Source organism: Cervus canadensis, chromosome 12 (genome assembly GCF_019320065.1).
Source record: "Cervus canadensis isolate Bull #8, Minnesota chromosome 12, ASM1932006v1, whole genome shotgun sequence".
Taxonomy (NCBI): Eukaryota; Metazoa; Chordata; class Mammalia; order Artiodactyla; family Cervidae; genus Cervus; species Cervus canadensis.
In genome coordinates this window covers 59,306,067-59,325,107 of record NC_057397.1, presented here as the reverse complement: position 1 = coordinate 59,325,107, position 19,041 = coordinate 59,306,067, and the positions used below count along the sequence as shown (strand labels likewise).

Sequence of the window (19,041 nt, the reverse complement as noted above, 5' to 3'; positions counted from 1 at the left end):
AGATTCAGGGGAGCAGCAGTTTAGGCACAGAAAGCTCAGGTCCCAGACAATCATATTAAACAATCAACATGCTTGAATGCCAAGCTAGAGTGACCCACAGTCAACCGATGCAGGACCCACTCCATAGGAAAGGATTCATAAATATATCAATATATATAGGTATAAATATATACATCTATATTATTAAATTCCCCTGTGGAAAGTGCCCCTGGGGTGTATCAATGGGATGGGACTGCACCTTCAGCACCCCTTCCCCACCCTAAACAAGGATATGAACAGTCGATCAGTCTATCATCCTTCAAGTCGTAAGCAACTTTATTCCAGTCCCTTGAGCATCACAGGCGGAGCTGCTTTCAGACAGAACAGACTCCCATTTCCAGAGGTCCCTCAACACAGCAATGACAATGAACAGCCCAGCTCACAAGTGACATAAGCTTTTAGGCATTCAGCCTTCTGGGTGCTGCTGAGTCCCTTGGCCACACAGTGCATTGGATCAGATATACAAAGGCCTGCTTGGGAAGGCAAAGAATGAGAAAAACAACCCTCAAGAAAACACAGACAGGGTCAATGGCAGGCCAGGACAAGGACTACTTTCCGTCCATCCTGGGCATATCAGCATTGATCAGCCCTGTGTCTGTCTGCTCTTTTTTTTTTACAGCTGGAGATGCACTCCCCTGCTTCTTACCCCAGCTCTAGGCTCTAGCGAGCAGTGAGTCTGGCTAAGTAAGATGTCATGACTGAGGATGGAGCCCAGGTGGGCTTTCCCCAACATTAACCAACTCCACCATCAAGGAAAGCTAAAGGAGGAATTAGGTCTTCAATCAAGAGCAGGAGAAAATGAGATGCAGCTCGTGAACTTTACCTGTAGAGGTGCTGGGTCCCCATGCCATTGTGCATGCCACTAGGTTAATTCCCTAGTTTTCAAAACCAGATTTTACCACCCGGCCAATGGAGGAACTCCGCAAGTCTCAAGGTGTAAAACCACTATAAAAAAGGCTGACACTCAGAGCAAGAGGATTATTTTACTGAGTCCAGGTCTCAAAATTTCACCTTGAAAATTTCGTTCGTTTTGGTCAACCACACAAATGCAGATTTTTACTATCAGTTTAAATGGAATTGAGTAATACCCAGGAATCTGGAGGTTAGAATAGGCTCAGCATCATTTCCCTTATAAGTTTATCTTTTTGAGGTTCATGGTCTCTAGGAAGTAGCTTGGCTGCAACCCAGGGAACCTGTCTGCCTTCTCTTGGGGCAAGATCTCCTCATCTACATCCTTGAGTGTTTGGGTTTCCCCTTGCCTACTGCTTGTGAAAATATGACTTACCTGTGACCAGCGACTTTGACTCTTACCTTTCAATACAAAGGTCATCAGACCAAACAACAACTCAAATTTGTGTTTTCACTTCTGGAAATACAAATTTTTTTTTTGGAGAACACAATAATGGGGAAAATATTTTTTGGATTATCTATAGTGGGCCTTGGAAATCACAGTTGCTTATGCCTTCTTCAAGATGAACCAGATGACTGCCTAACCTCTGACTCTCTTAAGGGTCACTGGGGCCATGGAAAAGTCAACATTCCAGCTATGGCTTCCTAACTGTACGTGTGGGTTAAAGCATCGGGAAACCCCCAGAATTTATGCTATTTGGGGTGGGGGAGGGTGGGAAAATCTACAGAACATGGTCTGCTCAGAAAAGCAGCACACCTCCAATCCATCAGTGAGCTGCTGGGCTGGTGGGCAAACCCGCATCTCTAATAAATATGAACCTTCCGGTGCTCCACTTGACACATCCCACTCAAACCTGCCCCACTTCTATTCTCTTGGCAGTACCACTGGAAAATTACTCAAAAGTAAAGTTGGGCCCTGGTCATGGTTACTTTGTACTTTTCTGGAGTATATAAAATATACCTGCTGATGGGTGCATTTGTGCAAAGAAAGATATGACTTTAAAACAAGACACAGACATTCATTACAGCTGGCTTACTTTACAATAAGCTACTAAAAACAGTCTTCTGTAATAAGATTGTATTAGTGCTCACTAAACATGCATTTCATTTAAACAAGGCAAAACACTTAATTTGGTCTGCAATACCCAATATTTTATATACAGCAATCTTTTTTTTTTTTTTAATCACAATAGGCAACAAGATGGGTCTGGTTTTGGAATATAAGTTACCATTTGCATTCAATTTCCAAAGAAACTCAGCTCAACTAGTGTAAACCTGGCAAGAAATAGCTGAGCCATCTTTTTCTTCTTCTCTATGAATTTACCTTGAAATGTTCACAGCTTAGGAAACTACAGCCTATTTGGGAAGAGGGTGGGGTGGGCCTCTGGGAGGATCCCCCAGGTCCCTTTAAGAGTCTGGCCCCAGAGGATTCCGTCCCCGGGGAATCCAGCAAGTGGTGCCACCACCCCTAGGGCTTGTATTACTCCAGACCCAGGTGGCGAGTTTTGTTTTTCCAACGGGCCCCTCAAGTTTGCAACAGAATCACTGGACTGGATTGTTTTCCCTTCCCCCTCGCCTCCCCGAGTCTTCAGTTTTAGAACACAGACTTTCGAATCAAAGGAAAAATAATAATAATAACGATGCAAAATCGTCAGAACAACAAACACCAAAGTCTGTGCACGACAGCGCTGTCCATGCTTCCACAAGCGCGGGGGCTGGGGGTCTAGACATTCCCACGAAGCATCCACGACAGAGAAGCTGAAGGCGGCACGGAAGGAGGCGCATCCGACCACAGGGGGAACAGCATCACTGTCAATATTGTTTGGCCAAAAAAAAAAAAAAAAAAAATCCAAAGGGAACACAGGCAGCTCTACAGTTGGTGGGGCGCCGGGCTCAGAACTGGCCGGCGCTGCTGGGGTCACACTGCAGGAGGCGCACAATGGACGGGTCGCTCTTGGCCCCTCGGATGAACTCTTCCAGGGAGAGTTTTCCTGAAAAGCAAGGGGACTGGTGAGTGTTGGCCAAAGCAGCCGCATGAACGGGCTCTTCCCGATGCATCTCGGGGGCGGCGGCGCAGCACACCCTTTCCCGGGGTCTCACACCAGCCGTGAGCCCCACCTTCTGTCTTTCCGAGCTGAAATCCCCTACCCGACGTTCGTTCAGCGTCGCACAGCCCGGCACGGGGCTTACTGAGAGCTCACTGTGTGCCCGGCCCTGGCTCCGGGAGGCGGTGGGGTGGGCGGGTGCTGGGTGTCCCCCACGTGGTCCCTGCCCTCGTGGTCCTTCCGGCTACAGGCCACCGTGTCCACGGAAGAGATGGTGCTCGGGCCTTTCAGAGAGTGAGCCGGGTTCCTGCTGTACATCCCACGGGGTACTGGGCCCTCGGGCTCCTTGGGGTCACCCGGGTACACCTAGGAAGGGACCTGGGGGTAGGGCCACTTCTTTTGGACAAGCTGTGAGGAGGGCTGCCGTTCCCACCCGGGGTGAGGGAATTCCGAAGCAGAGAGACGACCCCTCAGTCAGGGCTCTTCCACCCCGATGGACTGCGGGAGGAAGACTGGCTGTCTGAGATTCCACTCCTACTCCAGGTCCTTTTCCTTCCTACCTAGGCTAGAGTATGTATTAAGTTCCCTTCCAGAAGTTTCCTCATACTGTCAGAGGGGAGGCAAAGCTCCTCCCCCATTTCTGGGGCTGGGGGTGGGGCGGAGCGAAGCCTACATTCAGCGAAGAAGTCTTGCTTCCTCCAGTAACCTGCGTGCTTCCGAATTGGCTTCGGAGCTAACTTGGTAGGGGGCCAGACTTTTCAAGTTACAGGCCCGGTGTTAGATGCAAAGAACTTCTTCAGGAGGAATCTAACCCCAGGAGACTCTAGATGAGGCCTCTGCCCCTGGGCTCCAGCCTTTGGATCTAGAAGCCCAGAGCAGAAGCACCAGGTCTCCTGGTTGGGCAGAGTCTGACCCCCTGCAGAGGGGAGGGGTCATAAACGCCTCCCTGTATGGCTCTAACTTCCCCTCCCCATCTTTTTCTTAATCAAGGCTTTCCATTAGGAAACACAGGGCTAAAGCAACGAGATGCATTTGAGAAATGCAGACCCCGTTGGGGCTCTGTGAGCCCACTGTGGCCAAGTTCCCTGGCCGAAGCTCTCATTTCTGGCAGGGAGGATTTGATCCTGCGTGTCTGGATCTTCTCCCATCCTTCACCCCTGTTCTAAAGAGGAGGCCGGGTCACAGGCAGGACACAAGCCCCCCTGTGCTCTCCTGGAATATCAGGAAAATGTGCAGTTTAATGTCAGGGCCTTTACTATCCTATTAAAAGAATCCTGTTTGTTTAGTCTTTGCAAGACAAACTATTCACTGTGAATCAAGACACAAAGAAACAGGATGTAATGGCAACTTTGTGAAGGAACAAGCAAACAAACAGACTGGCTTGTACCCTGCAAACCCAGATTCTCAGGCTGCTGGTGCCCCAGAGGGCACAGGTATAGAAATTGAGCCTTGCTCTGACACAAAGCCTTTGTCAGGGCTATATGAGTAACTTTGCTCATATATTTGACAAGAATTGCTGGGATGCCCAGCAGAACAGGCAAGCCGGGAATAAGAGATGACTTGCTATAGATCACTCAGGAAATGACAGCTATGGATGACTCAGGGCTTTTTATGGGTCAGGGTCTGTGTCAAAACTTTAAACTCAGGTATTACATCTAAGTAGGGTTGTCAGAGGGGCTTCCCTGGTGGCTCAGATGGTAAAGAATCTGCCTGCAATGCAGGAGACCTGGGTTCAAACCCTGGGTTGGGAAGATCCCCTGGAGAAGGGAATGGCTACCCATTCCAGTATTCTTGCCTGGAGAATTCCATGGACAGAGGAGCCAGGTGGGCTACCATCCATGGGGTTGCTATGAGTCAGACAAGACTGAGCAATTCACACATACACACACAGAGGGTTACCAGAATTGGCAAATAAAATACATGAAGCCCAGTTAGCTTTCAATTTCAAATAAACAATAATTTTTTAGTATGTTCCAAATATTGCATAGGGCCTACTTATACTAAAAAATCATTTGTTATATATCCAAAAATCAAATTTAATTTTACCTCTATTCTAGCTAGCAATGCAACATCTAAAAGTCCCGTTTTTGAGTTAAATCCATCTCTCCTTTCGGTTTGCTTTGCACCCCCTTGTTGGGTTTGAATTGTGGGTGGCTCCCTTGGGGTGGAATCTGCTTTCTACCTAACCCCTCAAAAGCTGAGGGGCCCCACTCGGTTCTGGGAAACCCTACACTTTGGAGCATGTGCAGGGAACCCCTGGGCGGCTGGGAGGGAAGCTTCTAGGGTCTCAGTGGATACCAAGCCCCTTCCCACTTTCTGATTAGCTAGCCTGCAGGATCCAGCCTACTGCGAACCACTCAGGTCCTCCTCTGTCCTCCCCATGCAGGGAGCATGTAGCAAGAGCTATTTTCACAAAGGACTCTGAGCCAGATCCTATGGCCAATAAATTGTCCTCGAGTGGCATTTCCATGCCTGGATGCTCTAGACCCTCCAGCAGCCCCCACTCTGAGCAAAATCAAGCAAAGTGGCCGTGGCCTCCTACCATCTCTATTGGTGTCCATCTGGCGGAAGATCTTTTCTGTCCTCTTCTCTGGGGTCGACTCATCTTCAGGCATTTTCATTACAGAGGAAACCATCTTATAGATCGCCTGGGGACAAGAAGTAACACGGTGGGGAGACAGAGACATGGTTTGGTTTTGTACACAATGGCCCTATTATTAAACCTCCCAAATGCAGGGGTGAAGGGAAGGCATTCCCTTCACACAGAGAGCAGGCTCTGTTCTTGCTTCTCGCTTGTTGCAGAAAACAGATGTGCCGTGGCTGTGAGAGCAGCCAGGCCAGCAGAGCTTGTCCAGCGGTAAGGACCTTCAGGAACGACAGCTGACCAGAAGATCCACCAGACCCACCCCTCACTCCATGTCTCTAATCTTATTGTGCATATGAACCCCTGGGAATCTTACGAGAAGGCAGAAGCTGATTGAGTAGGGTGGGTTGGGAAATGGAGGTCATAAGATTCTACACTTCTAACAGTGATCCCATGTGATGCTGCTGCTGATTTTGGGGTTCCCACTCTCAGGCTGTAGATGACATTCCTCAGGCCAGAGAGACAGGTCAGAGTCTACTCCCTGGTTCCCTTGAGGATGATAAACACTGTTTGTAAGGGCCTGCCCTCCTCCAGACATTACCAATCCATCCCAATGCCCTCTCCACTTGTGTGTGGCAATCGTCTTGCATTCCTTGTCAGCACACTGTCAGTCATCCCCCAGGATGGGGACCATCTGCCACTTGAGTACTGGATGAAATAAGTGCACGATAAAAGTAAAGAAGGCTGGACCTTAAAGAAGTCTGAGCCCCGAAGAATTGATGCTTTCGAACTGTGGTGCTGGAGAAGACTCTTGAGAGTCCCTTGGACTGCAAGTAGATCAAAACAGTCAATCCTAAAGGACATCAACCCTGAATATTCACTGGACGATCTAATACTGAAGCTGAAGAGTCAATACTTTGGCCATCTGTTCAGAAGAGCCAAGTCATTGGAGAAGACCCTGATGCTGGGAAAGATTGAAGGCAAGAGGAGAAGGGGAAGACAAAGCATGAGATGGTTGGATGGCATCATTGACTCAATGGACACAAGTTTATGCAAGCTCCGGGAGATAGTAAAGAATGGGAAAGCCTGGTGGGCTGCAGTTCATGGGGTTGTGAAGAGGCACACGACTTAGCAACTGAACAAGTGTACAATCTCTGCTTGAGATAAACTGAGTATGTCTGAAATCTGATGATCAAAAGAGTTTTTGACTGAAATCCTGAAAAACTGAAGAGGTTTTTGAGCAGTACTGAAACTATCTCCCCTACCACCTGTGGCTCCACCCCCCAATCCCAGATGCTCAGGGCCTGGAAGGCCTCAGCTATCAGATATTTTTATTTTGGAAGAATAATTTAAAGTCATTGTTTTTATCCCCAGACCATGGTTTTGCTACTCAGATTCACTTTGGGAACTTTGGCCCTGGGAAGGAGTTTTAGAAAAAGTAGATTTTTCCAGAGAGGGGGGAGGTTAGAAATCTGGAAAGTTCTGGAACTTGGAATACAGAGGGAGGAGAGAAAGGAAGGCAGCTGAGGGACAGTAGTCTCCAAAGGGAAAATGTGGAAACAAAACAGGTCGTAGAAAGAGATAAAGCCTCGCTGCTTTAGTCTTGTCCAGGTCAACCTGCCTCAAGTTCCTGAAATATTCTGGAGAAATGGTGATAAATATTACAATCTCAGTTGCTAAAACAGGAATGAAAAATGGCATACCCAGTGTGCCGACTCTTGGGCTGATGATCCCACCCCACAGGGACTCAGTTGTGTCCAGCTCTTTACAACTCCATGGACTGCAGCATGCCAGGCTTCCCTGTACTTCACTATCTCCCAGAGTTTGCTCAAACTCCTGTCCACTGAGTCAATGATGCCATCCAACCATTTCCTCCTCTGTCGTCCCCTTCTCCTCCTGCCCTCAATTTTTCCCAGCATCAGGGTCTTTCCCAATGAGGCAGCTCTTCGCTTCAGGCGGCCAAAGTATGGGAGCTCCAGTTTCACCATCAGTCCTTCCAGTGAGTATTAATAGAAGCATTAAGGATGCTTCCTTCTTAATTAACCTTCCTAATTAACCTTCTTTGGGGCTGCGTTGTTCCTTCCCCTGGTCTGTTTGGGCCTCAGTAAGGTCCCATAGTAGCAATGAAAACCCAGTGGTTTGGAATACTCCTTGGAGCTCTCAGCCTCTAAGACTTGAGGCTAATGAAATTCTTTCTTGGGATCCTGAAGGGAAGTCAATGGTATGATAATCTAGAGATCATTCTCTTAATACTCTGGTTGAACAAGTGAATGAAGAACCAAGATAACAGATGACTATGTGTTTGAAATAAAGGTTCTTGTACCCAACAGAAAGTCTTCAATAGTTTAGTCTTTAGCTGTCAGTCTAAAGAAGTAGGGTTGGGGCCAAGAAATGAAGATGCGGTTAGTACGAAGAAGAACCCATAAGCAAAAAGAATTATAACGTCTGAATGTACAGAGGGGCTGAGTGGCTCTTTCATTGTGTTCAGACTAGATTTCTGCCCACCCCTCCCCGCCCCCGGCATTTTTGTGTGTGTGCATCAACTCACAGAAAAGGATTAACAGGTTATTCAGAATACCAGGTCTATGAACGTGGGTGTACTAGAGCAGGGAACAAAGAGACGAGGTGAAAGTCCCAGGGGTCTTGTGAGTGAGTGAGTGGGTGACATCCCTGCAAAACCTCAGTGGGATTAGGGTAAGTGTTCTTCCATGGTCTCAACGAGTCAGCATTGACTGTGTTGGATCTAGGACTCCACAGAGCAGGGAGAGAAGGCACAGCCCAGACAGCACTTTGAAACAAATCGTGTCTTATTAGCTCCAGTTTCTGTTCACCACTCCCCACACCACCCCAACAATTTAATGGGATTAAACCATGAAGAGGCCAGGCTATTTCCCTACTTTATTTTTAGCAATGTCAGTGAGAGGCCCAGCAGGGACATCCTGTTTTTAATTAAACTTGAAGAGCCCTATTCTTGTCTCTGTGTAAATACAAAGCTTGGGACACCCAGGAACCCAGCTCTGGCTTGGCCCTAGGCAGACTCAGGACAGCACAACCTGAGGCTTGGGGTCTTACCAGCTTCCTCAGGGCCTATGTTTTTTGTTTTTTTCTTTTTCCCTCTGAATGAACCACCTCTCAGAATGTTGGAAAGGAAGGACTCAAGTCTGAACTGATAAAGGTTTGGAATTAACTGAGGGCAGGCACGATTCCAAGAGCTAAAGTTCACTCCTCTCTCTGAAGGAAACCAGGCTGACTTTTCATCAGAAGACATAGGGTTTTCTAACAGGACACCCAAGCCCCACAACAACCCACCAAGGGCAAAAGAAGTTAAGTGGTACAGGGCTGTTTCTAGATGATCAGTAAAGAAGAGCACCCTCCTTAGAAGGACACCTCATAGCAGGAAAGGAGGGTAGAAAGAGGCCAGGAGGATCTTTCTTGTGAAAGCTCTTAAAATGGTATCAGTATCCATGTATCTAGAACAGCATCAGCATTTTCTTGTTTAGAGCTAGAAGAATACAAGAAAGTCAGTATATCCATAATGTTTACCAAAGTGCTCCCTGCCTTTCACAGACAGGGAGGGGATCAGGGGAGAATAAGGGCCCTACCCCTTCTTTCCACCAAAGCAGCTCCATTCTTATATTAGTTTTCACATAAGATTTCACTAATACTTGAAACTCATTACTACCCAGTCCCCCTGCCACCACCCGTTTGTTTCTTGGTAAATAGTCCTACCATCCACTATTCTGTAATCAACTCAAAGACATCTTTAATACCTCTCTACCATGTATCTCCACATGCAGGTGGCCAACTAGACCTATCAAACCTGCTTCCTTAATATTTTTCTTAATTTATCATTCTTGCCCATTCCTCCCACCACTGTCTTGTTTCAAGTCAATGGTGGTACCCATCATTTTTAGATCTGGGCAATTACTACTTGTTTCAGTCTTACATTAAATGCTCTGCAAAGGCTGCTTCAAACAACCCCTTCCAAAGATCCCATTTACTCCCCTAAAAAGACATTCTGGAGCTGCCGCACTTTAGGACTTCACATTTTGGGGGATGATACAAGATTGTTTCTGGAATGTTTGATTGTGAGGTACCACTGCAATGTCTTAGTGGAGAGAGATGTCCATTAACAGCTGGACATAGTAGAGGTGAAGGCCTGGAAGGACACTGTTTCTTCATCCATAAAATGGGGCTAAGAAGGTTATTGTGAGGATTAAATGAGATAATACAGGTACCAGGTGGACCAATGTCCTACAAAAATTTACGTCCACTCAAAACCTGTAAATGTGACTTTATTTGGAAATAGGGTCTTTGTAGATGTAATCAAGTTAAAATGAGATTCTACTGGATGAGGGTGGGCCCCAATTCAATGATGTATCCTTATAGGAAGAAGAAATTTATACACAGACACACAGGGAAAATGTCATGTGATGATGAGAGAAACACAACTCCAAAACACCAAGGATTGCCAGCCACCGCCAGAAGCTAGGAGAGAGGCATGGAGCAGATCCCCTGCCCTCCCGCCAGGAGTATCTGGAAGGAACCAACCTTGCCCACGCCTTGATGTTGCACTTCTGACCTCTGGAACTATGATAGAATAAATGTTTTGTTGTTTGAAACTGCCCAGTTGATGGTAATTTGTTACAGTAACCCCAGGAAACTAACACAGGAAAAATACTTAACACAATGCTTGGCCCATAACAAGCACTGAGAAGATGAGACATCCCAGAAGGGGCGGGGTGGGGGGGGGCGGGAAGAGGGCTAAGGCTGGAACTCTGCTTGGGAATATCCTTGTTTAGGGAACAGAAGAAGGAAGCAGAGTCCACAAAGGAGACCTGGAGGGCACAGCCCAGAGGGGGCCTTTGGGTAGTAGGCATTCATTTGTCTTGCCAGATGTATAACTTCAACTCTTAAACTATAATGTGGCTTGTCATGATATATTAATCCCCTAATAAGAAAGGGATAAGCCAAATATAACTGATAAACAAACACTAGGGTTAGTTCTTAGAGAAAGTCATTAGCCTGGACAAATGCTTTAAAGAATTTTCTCCAGGAAAGAAACTGAAGTTGAATTCAGTGTAACATCTGTGGCCCACACTTGTAATTGAGGCAAGAGTTTGGAGCTGAATCCCCAAGGGCCATGTCAAGATGGACTAGAAGCTCTCACTACCACCCCCACTTCCATTTTTTTTTTCTTTTTCACAATCAGAAAAGAACAGTGTTTCAGGTCTTCAAGGCACATATTACAAGTGACATAGTGTCTATGACACAAATTTAGAAAGATCTTTGGGAGAAAAATAACTACTCAGGAAGTGGTTCTAGAAAAAAAGTAACCAAATCTTTCTGGCCCTGATTTAGATCTGTTGTGACACAAATACACACGATCTGGTTTGTCTGAACTGGTCACAGTTGGTGCTCTTGAGACTAGGTCAGATTAATTTGTGAGTCTGTTTGGTGTTTGGGGGCAGCAACCCTTTGTATGACCAACACCACAATCTCCCTTCCTCTTCATCTCATTGCTGCATAGAAACATATAACTTATTCTGATGAGTGCATCAGGAAAAAAAAAATCCCCATGTTGCGGAAAGAAAGAAAACAGTGCACTCTTCTGGGACAGACTGCCAGCATAAGCCCTCTTCCTTCCTTTAGTCTTCATCCATTCAAAAGATGTGAAGCTGTAGACTAGGGTGTTATGAAGCTCACTCGCCTTCATCAAAAGAGCCAGTCAACCTTGAATCACAACTAGGAGGGAGAGTCTGATTCTATGACAACACGTATTTGAACACCAAGTAGTGTAAAGCAATCATTACCATCCAAGGAATGAATATGCTAACTAGAGATTATTTCAACCTGGTCATTAAAGTGAGTTCCCCGAGAACTGCTAAGGATAACATGGTGTTAGCCTCTGTATTCCTCTGGGAAAGCCTCTAGTTGGAACTCGAGAACAAATCCAGACAATCTGTGCCCCAATAGTCTGAATGCATGAGGTGCACCCATGGACTCAGGGCAACAACTGAGATTTGGGGAATTCCTGGTGCCAATCACACTGTCTCCTGGAAAGGTAGCTCTTCCTGTTACTTAAATCCCATAAGCATCAGGGCAGCCCAGAAATTTTAGTTTCTTCCCAGCTGGGCTGGTGTTTGGTGGGAAAGACAACAGCTGAAGCAGCCTGGGTACTCCTAAAGCTATCTGTACAAGCACATCTCTTCTGTGGGTTCCACCATTCAGAGGTTTAGTTGGGTTTGTGAACATACATTTTATGATGAGGTAAACTTAACATAAAACTCAATGGAAGACTGTTACTTTGTCCTTTGAATGGGAAATGACCTCCCTTTATTTTGCAGGCGAACATCCTGTCCCAGCTCTAGAAACTTCTATAGAATAGCAGTAGCCAGCGTTTACTGAGTAGTACTCCATGAGAGATATTATTATTATGGTTACTCTGTTTATTTAAGTTATATGCAGAGCACATTTTGCGAAATGCTGGGTTGGATGAGTTATAAGCTGGAATAAAGATTGCTAGGAGAAATATCCACAACCTCAGATATGTGGATGACACCACTCTAATGGCAGAAAGAGAAGAGGAACTAAAGAGCCTTGATGAAGGTGAAGGAGGAGAGTGAGAAAGTCGACTTAAAACTCAGTATTAAAAACTAAGATCATGGCATCCAGTCCTATCACTTCATGGCAAATAGCAGGGGAAGAGGTGGAAGCAGTGACAGATTTCCTCTTCTTGGGCTCTAAAATTACTGCGGATGGTGACTGCATGAAATTAGAAGATGATTGCTTCTTGCAGGAAAGCTATGACAAACCTAAACAGTGTGTTAAAAAGCAAAGACATCACTTTGCCGACAAAGGTCCATACAGTCAAGGCTGTGGTTTTTCCAGTAGTCACTTACGGATGTGAGAGCTAGATAGTAAAGAAAGCAGAGCACCGAAGAATTGATGCTTTCGAACTGTGGTGTTGGAGAAGACTCTTGAGAGTCCCTGGACAGCAAGGAGATCAAACCAGTCAATCCTTAAGGAAATCAGCCCTGAATGCTCTTTGGAAGGACTGATGCTGAAGCTGAAGCTCCAATACTTTGGTCACCTGATACAAACAGCTGACTCATTGGAAAAGACCCTATGCTGGGAAAGATTGAAGGCTGAAGGAGAAGAGGACGACAGAGGATGAGATGGTTGGATGGCATCTCCGATTCAATGGACATGAACTTAGGCAAACTCCAGGAGGTGGGGACAGACAGGGAAGCCTGGTGTGCTGCAGTCCACGGGGTCACAAAGAGTCAGACACGACTGAGCGACTGATCAGCAACAACCACCCCAAGAGAGGCACTGTTCTAGGTACTCCACTTGTCAGAACCATTTAACCCTTACGATTACTCTTGAGGCGGGTGCTATGATTAGTTCCAGTTCACACATCATGAGAACAATGTTCAGAAAGGTTATATAACTTACCTGAGGAAAAGAAGGAAAAGGAGATAGGAAAAAAAAAGAGAGAGAGGCAAGATGATACTGACCCACCTTGCCCAAGACACCGACTCTCACATGCCAATTCTTCCCTTCCTTCATCTTTATTTGGGATACATGTTGATCAATTTTTGTCTAAGCTTGTCATTTTCATTCAGATAAAGAGTAAAGAAACACAGCTGTGTACTCCTACCCAGTGACAGTCCTGTAGTTATTGGATTCGTTTGAATTTGGATTGAATTGGTTCCTTCAAGGGTCCTAGTTACTTTCTGAGAACAGAAGGGGGTCAGTTTCACTCCCTGTTCTTCCTGCATTCTCCCCTGCACCCAGGGAGGGCTGTGGTCCTGTCGATGAATCCCTAAGTTCAAGTTCCTTCACCCCCAAGATCCAGAAAGCATCTGAGCATTCATGTCAACTGGCAATGCGCCGCACATGCTCCCTGGCCCCTTCCTCAAACACAGCCTGTGCTGGGCTGGGTGTAGGTGTTCAGACCTGCCTCTGGCTGGGCTCAGGGACAGAGAAATATGTGAGGCAGGAAGGCTTCTCCTTCTCGCAGCGATGAGCTGACACCAGCGCCCCCCTGAGGAGAGGATCTGCTGTCACAGGGGGAAACTTCAGAACTGTGATCTGGCTTACGACTCACGAGAGACGGTTTTGATGCAATAATAAAATATTGGGTCTAAATCATGTCCCTAAGTTTGTCACTTAAAAAAATAAACAGGAAAGTGTTTATGTAAGATTCTAAAAATAAATCTGGATATGGCTTTTGCTTTTTTGCCGAGATGTTGATATAGCACAAAATTACTTTTTTGGAAAAAGGAACATAACTGCATTTGGACATATGCAGTAGACTGAATAACAGCCTCCTCAGAGATGTTCTTGTCTCAATCCCCAAAACCTGTAGATACGTTATCTTCCAGAATAAAAGGAACTTGAGCTGGGGCGGGGGTGGGGGGAGGATTATTCTGAATTATGAGTGGAAGGGAGAAGCAGAATGAGATACCCAGAGGAATGGCAACATGAGAAGAACTCAATCCATTGCTGCTGGCTTTCAAGATAGGTATAAAGGGCTACAAGTCAAGGAATGTTTCAGAAAATAGGAAAGGCAAGGGAACAGACTTTCTTCCAAAACCTCCAGACAGAATGCAAGTTGTCCTATACCTTGAGTTTAGCCCAGTGAAACTGATTTCAGATCTCTGACCTCCAGTTTAACCAAACCTCCAGTTTAACCAAAGTTAAACCATGGAGAACAACATTAGGGAAGAAAAACTAGAAAATTTGTGGGGTCCCAATCTCCATTCCCTTGGACAGCAAGGAGATCAAACCAGTCAATCTTAAAGGAAATCTACCCTGAATAATCATTGGAAGAACTGATGCTGAAGCTTCAATACTTTGGCTACCTGATGCAGAAGAAAAGGTCGTTGGAAAAAACCCTGATGCTGGGAAAGACTGAAGGCAGAAGGAGAAGAGTGCGGCAGAGGATGAGATGGTTGGATGGCATCACCGATTCAATGGACATGAACTTGGGCAAACTCCAGGAGATAGTGAGGGACAAGGAAGCCTGGTGTGCTGCAGTCCATGGGGTCGAAAAGAACTGGACATGACTTGGTGACTGAAAAACAACTACCTTCATTAATTGACAAGCCTATTATAAACTTGTTTGGACACCAATCTTCACTCTGACTAATTATTAGTATTTGAAGGTGAACATCATGAATTTGCATTTTACATTGCTGTTGTTTAGCTGCTAAGTCATGTCCAACTTTTTGTGTCCCCTTGGACTAGAACCTACCAGGTTCCTTTGTCCATGGGATTTCCCAGGCAAGAATACTGGAATAGGTTGCCATTTCCTTCTCCAGGGGATCTTTCTGACCCAGGGGTGGAGCCCATGTCTTCTGCATTGACAGGCGGATTCTTTACCATTGAGCCACTGGGGCTTCCCTTAAATGGCTTGAATTTTTGAGTCTTGGAGGGACAAAAATTCAGTCAGGAATTTATGGACTAACACTTGTAGCTGAGCTGCAGTTTCACTTACTTGAACAAATATAGCCTTAATTTCTGTATGATTCTGCTGGCCCACAGCTTGCCTTCGTCTCATCACTTTCAAATAGATATTTTCCGGGACCCCTAAAGGATACCTACAGTATGTGAAATGTGAACTTCCAGATGTTCAAGCTGGATTTAGAAAAGGCAGAGGAACCAGAGATCAAATTGCCAACATCTGCTGGATCATCAAAAAAGCGAGAGAGTTCCAGAAAAACATCTACTTTTGCTTTATTTGACTATGTCAAAGGCTCTGACTGTGTGGATCACAACAAACTGTAGAAAATTCTTAAAGAGATGGGATTATCAGACCACCTGACCTGCCTCCTGAGAAATCTGTATGCAGGTCAAGAAGCAACAGTTAGAACTGGACATGGAACAACAGACTGGTTCCAAATAGGGAAAGGAGTATGTCAAGGCTGTATATTGTCACCTTGCTTACTTAACTTATACACAGAGTACATCATGAGAAATGCTGTATTGGATGAAGCACAAGCTGTAATCAAGATTGCCAGGATAAATATCAATAACCTCAGATACACAGTTGACACCATCCTTATGACAGAAAGTGAAGAAGAACTAAAGAGCCTCTTGATGAAAACCAAGATCATGGCATCCGGTCCCATCATTTCATGACAAATATATGGGAAACAGTGGAAACAGTGACAGACTTTATTTTTGGGGGCTCCAAAATCACTGCAGATGGTGACTGCAGCCATGAAATTAAAAGACGCTTGTTCCTTGGAAGAAAAGCTATGATCAACCTAGACAGCATATTAAAAAGCAGAGACATTACTTTACCAACAAAGGTCCATCTAGTCAAAGCTATGGTTTTTCCAGTAGTCATGTATGGATGTGAGAGTTGGACTCTAAAGAAAGCTGAGTGCTGAAGAATTGATGCTTTTGAACTGTGGTACTGGAGAAGACTCTTGAGAGTCCCTTGGACTACAAGGAGATCCAACCAGTCTATCCTAAAGGAAATCAGTCCTGAATATTCATTGGAAGGACTGATGCTGAAGCTGAAACTCCAATACTTTGGCTACCTGATGCGAAGAAGTGACTCATTGGAAAAGACCCTGATGCTGGGAAAGTTGAAGGTGGGAGGAGAAGGGGACGACAGAGGATGAGATGGTTGGATGGCATCACTGATGCGATGGACACGAGTTTGAGTAAGCTCTGGGAGTTGGTGATGGACAGGGAAGCCTGGCGTGCTGCAGTCCGTGGGGTTGCAAAGAGTCGAACATGACTGAGCGACTGGACTGAACTGAAAGGATACCTAAAGCAACTGTAGCATCTGCAAACATGCATTTCCCTAAACGGTGCGGACCAACTAGAACCAAATAACGAGCATCCCCACAGGGCTTCTTGGGATGGTGACAAGGCCTGGAGTGTAGACTGTCACAGAAGAGGGGGTGGAGAAAGGAGAGTGGGGAGTTTAGTAATATCCTACAGCAAATTCCAATTCATCCAGAAACAATGAAAACCGGGGGATTAGCATAAGAATAAGATAGAATACAAGAATGATCAGTTTGCAATGCAGCAGAATGGGATAAAATAGCCCTTAATAGGAAAATGGTTTTAAATTTAATTTAATCTCACTGACAATTTGGAAGGTGCCTCAGGGTGCTGCAAGGTTTCCTCTCCACAGTCATGAATATTAATCATCAGGGTGCATTACTATGGAAAACAATTCTGGAAATCTGAACCTTCCATTTGCAGGCTGCTGATGGCAGAAAGTGAAGAGGAACTAAAAAGCCTCTTGATGAAAGTGAAAGAGGAGAGTGAAAAAGTTGGTTTAAAGCTCAACATTCAGAAAACTAAGATCATGGCATCTGGTCCCATTACTTCATGGGAATTAGATGGGGAAACAGTGGAAACAGTGTCAGACTTTATTTTGTGGGGCTCCAAAATCACTGCAGATGGTGATTGCAGCCATGAAATTAAAAGACGCATACTCCTTGGAAGGAAAGTTATGACCAACCTAGACAGCATATTAAAAAGCAGAGACATTACTTTGCCAACAAAGGTCCGTCTAGTCAAGGCTATGGTTTTTCCAGTGGTCATGTATGGATGTGAGAGTTGGACTATGAAGAAAGCTGAGCGCCAAAAAATTGATGCTTTTGAACTGTGGTGTTGGAGAAGACTCTTGAGAGTCCCTTGGACTGCAAGGAGATCCAACCAGTCCATTCTAAAGGAGATCAGTCCTGGGTGTTCATTGGAAGGACTGATGCTGAAGCTGAAACTCCAATACTTTGGCCATCTCATGCGAAGAGTTGACTCATTGGAAAAGACCCTGATGCTGGGAGGGATTGGGGGCAGGAGGAGAAGGGGAGGACAGAGGATGAGATGGCTGGATGGCATCACTGACTCGATGGGCATGAGTTTGAGTAAGCTCCGGGAGTTGGTGATGGACAGGGAGGCCTGGCGTGCTGCGGTCCATGGGGTTGCAAAGAGTCGGACATGACTGAGCGACTGAACTGGACTGAACTGAAGAACCCTAAGTATGAAAACTTTATTAAGGAATCTGTGTCCTTCCAATTATGACCTGCAAACTTACTGTGGTCCTGTGAGTGGATGAAGCTGCTTTATAGTAGAGAAAGTACCTTGTTAGGGGGAATGCCCCTTCATTTTTGCGATCACTTTCTGAACACAGAGCCAGCAAGGGCTCAGCAAGTGTTTACCAGCACCCTTTGCACCTTTTCGGCAACGTTCCACCCTCCCTTGTAGAGTGGATTCGATAGCACAGGAAGAGTGTCTATTTTCTTCCTCATATTATTTTTTCCCGGTGCCAGCTACTTAGTAGGTGTTTTACCACAGGTGTGGAAGGAGCTTGTGAATAATTCTTGAAAATCTATAAACCCACATAATGGGGACTGTCCTCCCTGACTGGGAATCTACATCTTTAGTACTGGCCACCACACCATTGCAGCCAGGAGAACTGTGCAAAAAGTGTTAAGCAGGCAAAAACATGATGGTTGATGGAAAATTTTTTTTTTCCTTAGATCTCAATCAGGAAGCAATTCTCTACAAAAAGAAGGTACCCATGCCATTCACTGCAGGGAGGCAGGGAACGAGGGCAGAGCACCACCCTCCTAGGTAAAAAGGAGAGACAAAGAAAGCTAATTAAAATCGCATGCTCATTCAATCAGTCGTGTCTGACTCTTTGCGACTCCATGGACAGCAGTCCACCAGGCTTCTCTGTTCATGGAATTTTCCAGGCAAGAATACTGCAGTGGATAGCCATTTCCTTCACTAGGAGATCTCCTAGACCCAGGGATAGAACCTGCTTCTCCTGCCCTGGCATGTGGCTTCTTTAACACTGAGTCACCTGGGAAGCTCAAATTAAAATTAAAAACCACGTTTTAAATTTGAAGTTTTGTTTAAGTAGCAAAGGCTCAGAACAATTGGAGAGGTGCAAAGACAGGGGGCACCCTCCACTCACTTCAGAGGTACATTTGGAAAAACAATTTGGCAGACTATCTCAAGAGTCTTAGAAAGAAATGCTTATTCCCTTTGGCCCAGTAATTGTACTTCTGGGAATCCATTCTTAGGAAATAATCCTAAATATAGAAAAAGCTTCATGAATAAGAATCACGTATTTGTTATTTCATTTTTAAAGTTATAGTGTTATGTATAACAAAGACTGGATACAACTTAAATATCCAATAAGGGAAAATTAGGTATATTATGATATGTTGTATGAATATTATGCAGCCATTAAAATGTTTGTGTTGAAAGTTTCAGTAGTATGAGAAATGCTTATGTTTTGATTATGTTAAATGAAAAATGGCAAGGTACAGGATTTCACATGCATTATGAAATCAATTAGATATTTTTAAATATATGGAAATAGGACCAGGAAGATGTATTAGAAAATTATTAGCAATGATTCCCTTTGTAGGTGAAGTGGGGTTACGGAGAATTTTTCTTTTTCTTTTCTTGTATACTCCC

General features: G+C 45.2%; 1 protein-coding gene across 3 annotated transcripts in view; it reads right to left on the bottom strand.

Moving 5' to 3' along the window:
• Positions 1 to 294: 294 nt before the first annotated feature.
• NCALD (neurocalcin delta) overlaps positions 295 to 19,041 on the bottom strand; it is a 324,211-nt gene continuing 305,464 nt past the window's right edge. For all 3 annotated transcript variants that reach the window (XM_043483542.1, XM_043483540.1, XM_043483541.1), the window contains 2 exons: positions 5,536 to 5,641; positions 295 to 2,939 (listed from right to left, as the gene is read on the bottom strand). In XM_043483542.1, the coding sequence (XP_043339477.1) occupies positions 2,842 to 2,939; positions 5,536 to 5,641 (204 nt within the window). In that variant the 3' untranslated portion in view covers positions 295 to 2,841. The remainder of the gene's footprint in view (positions 2,940 to 5,535; positions 5,642 to 19,041) is intronic.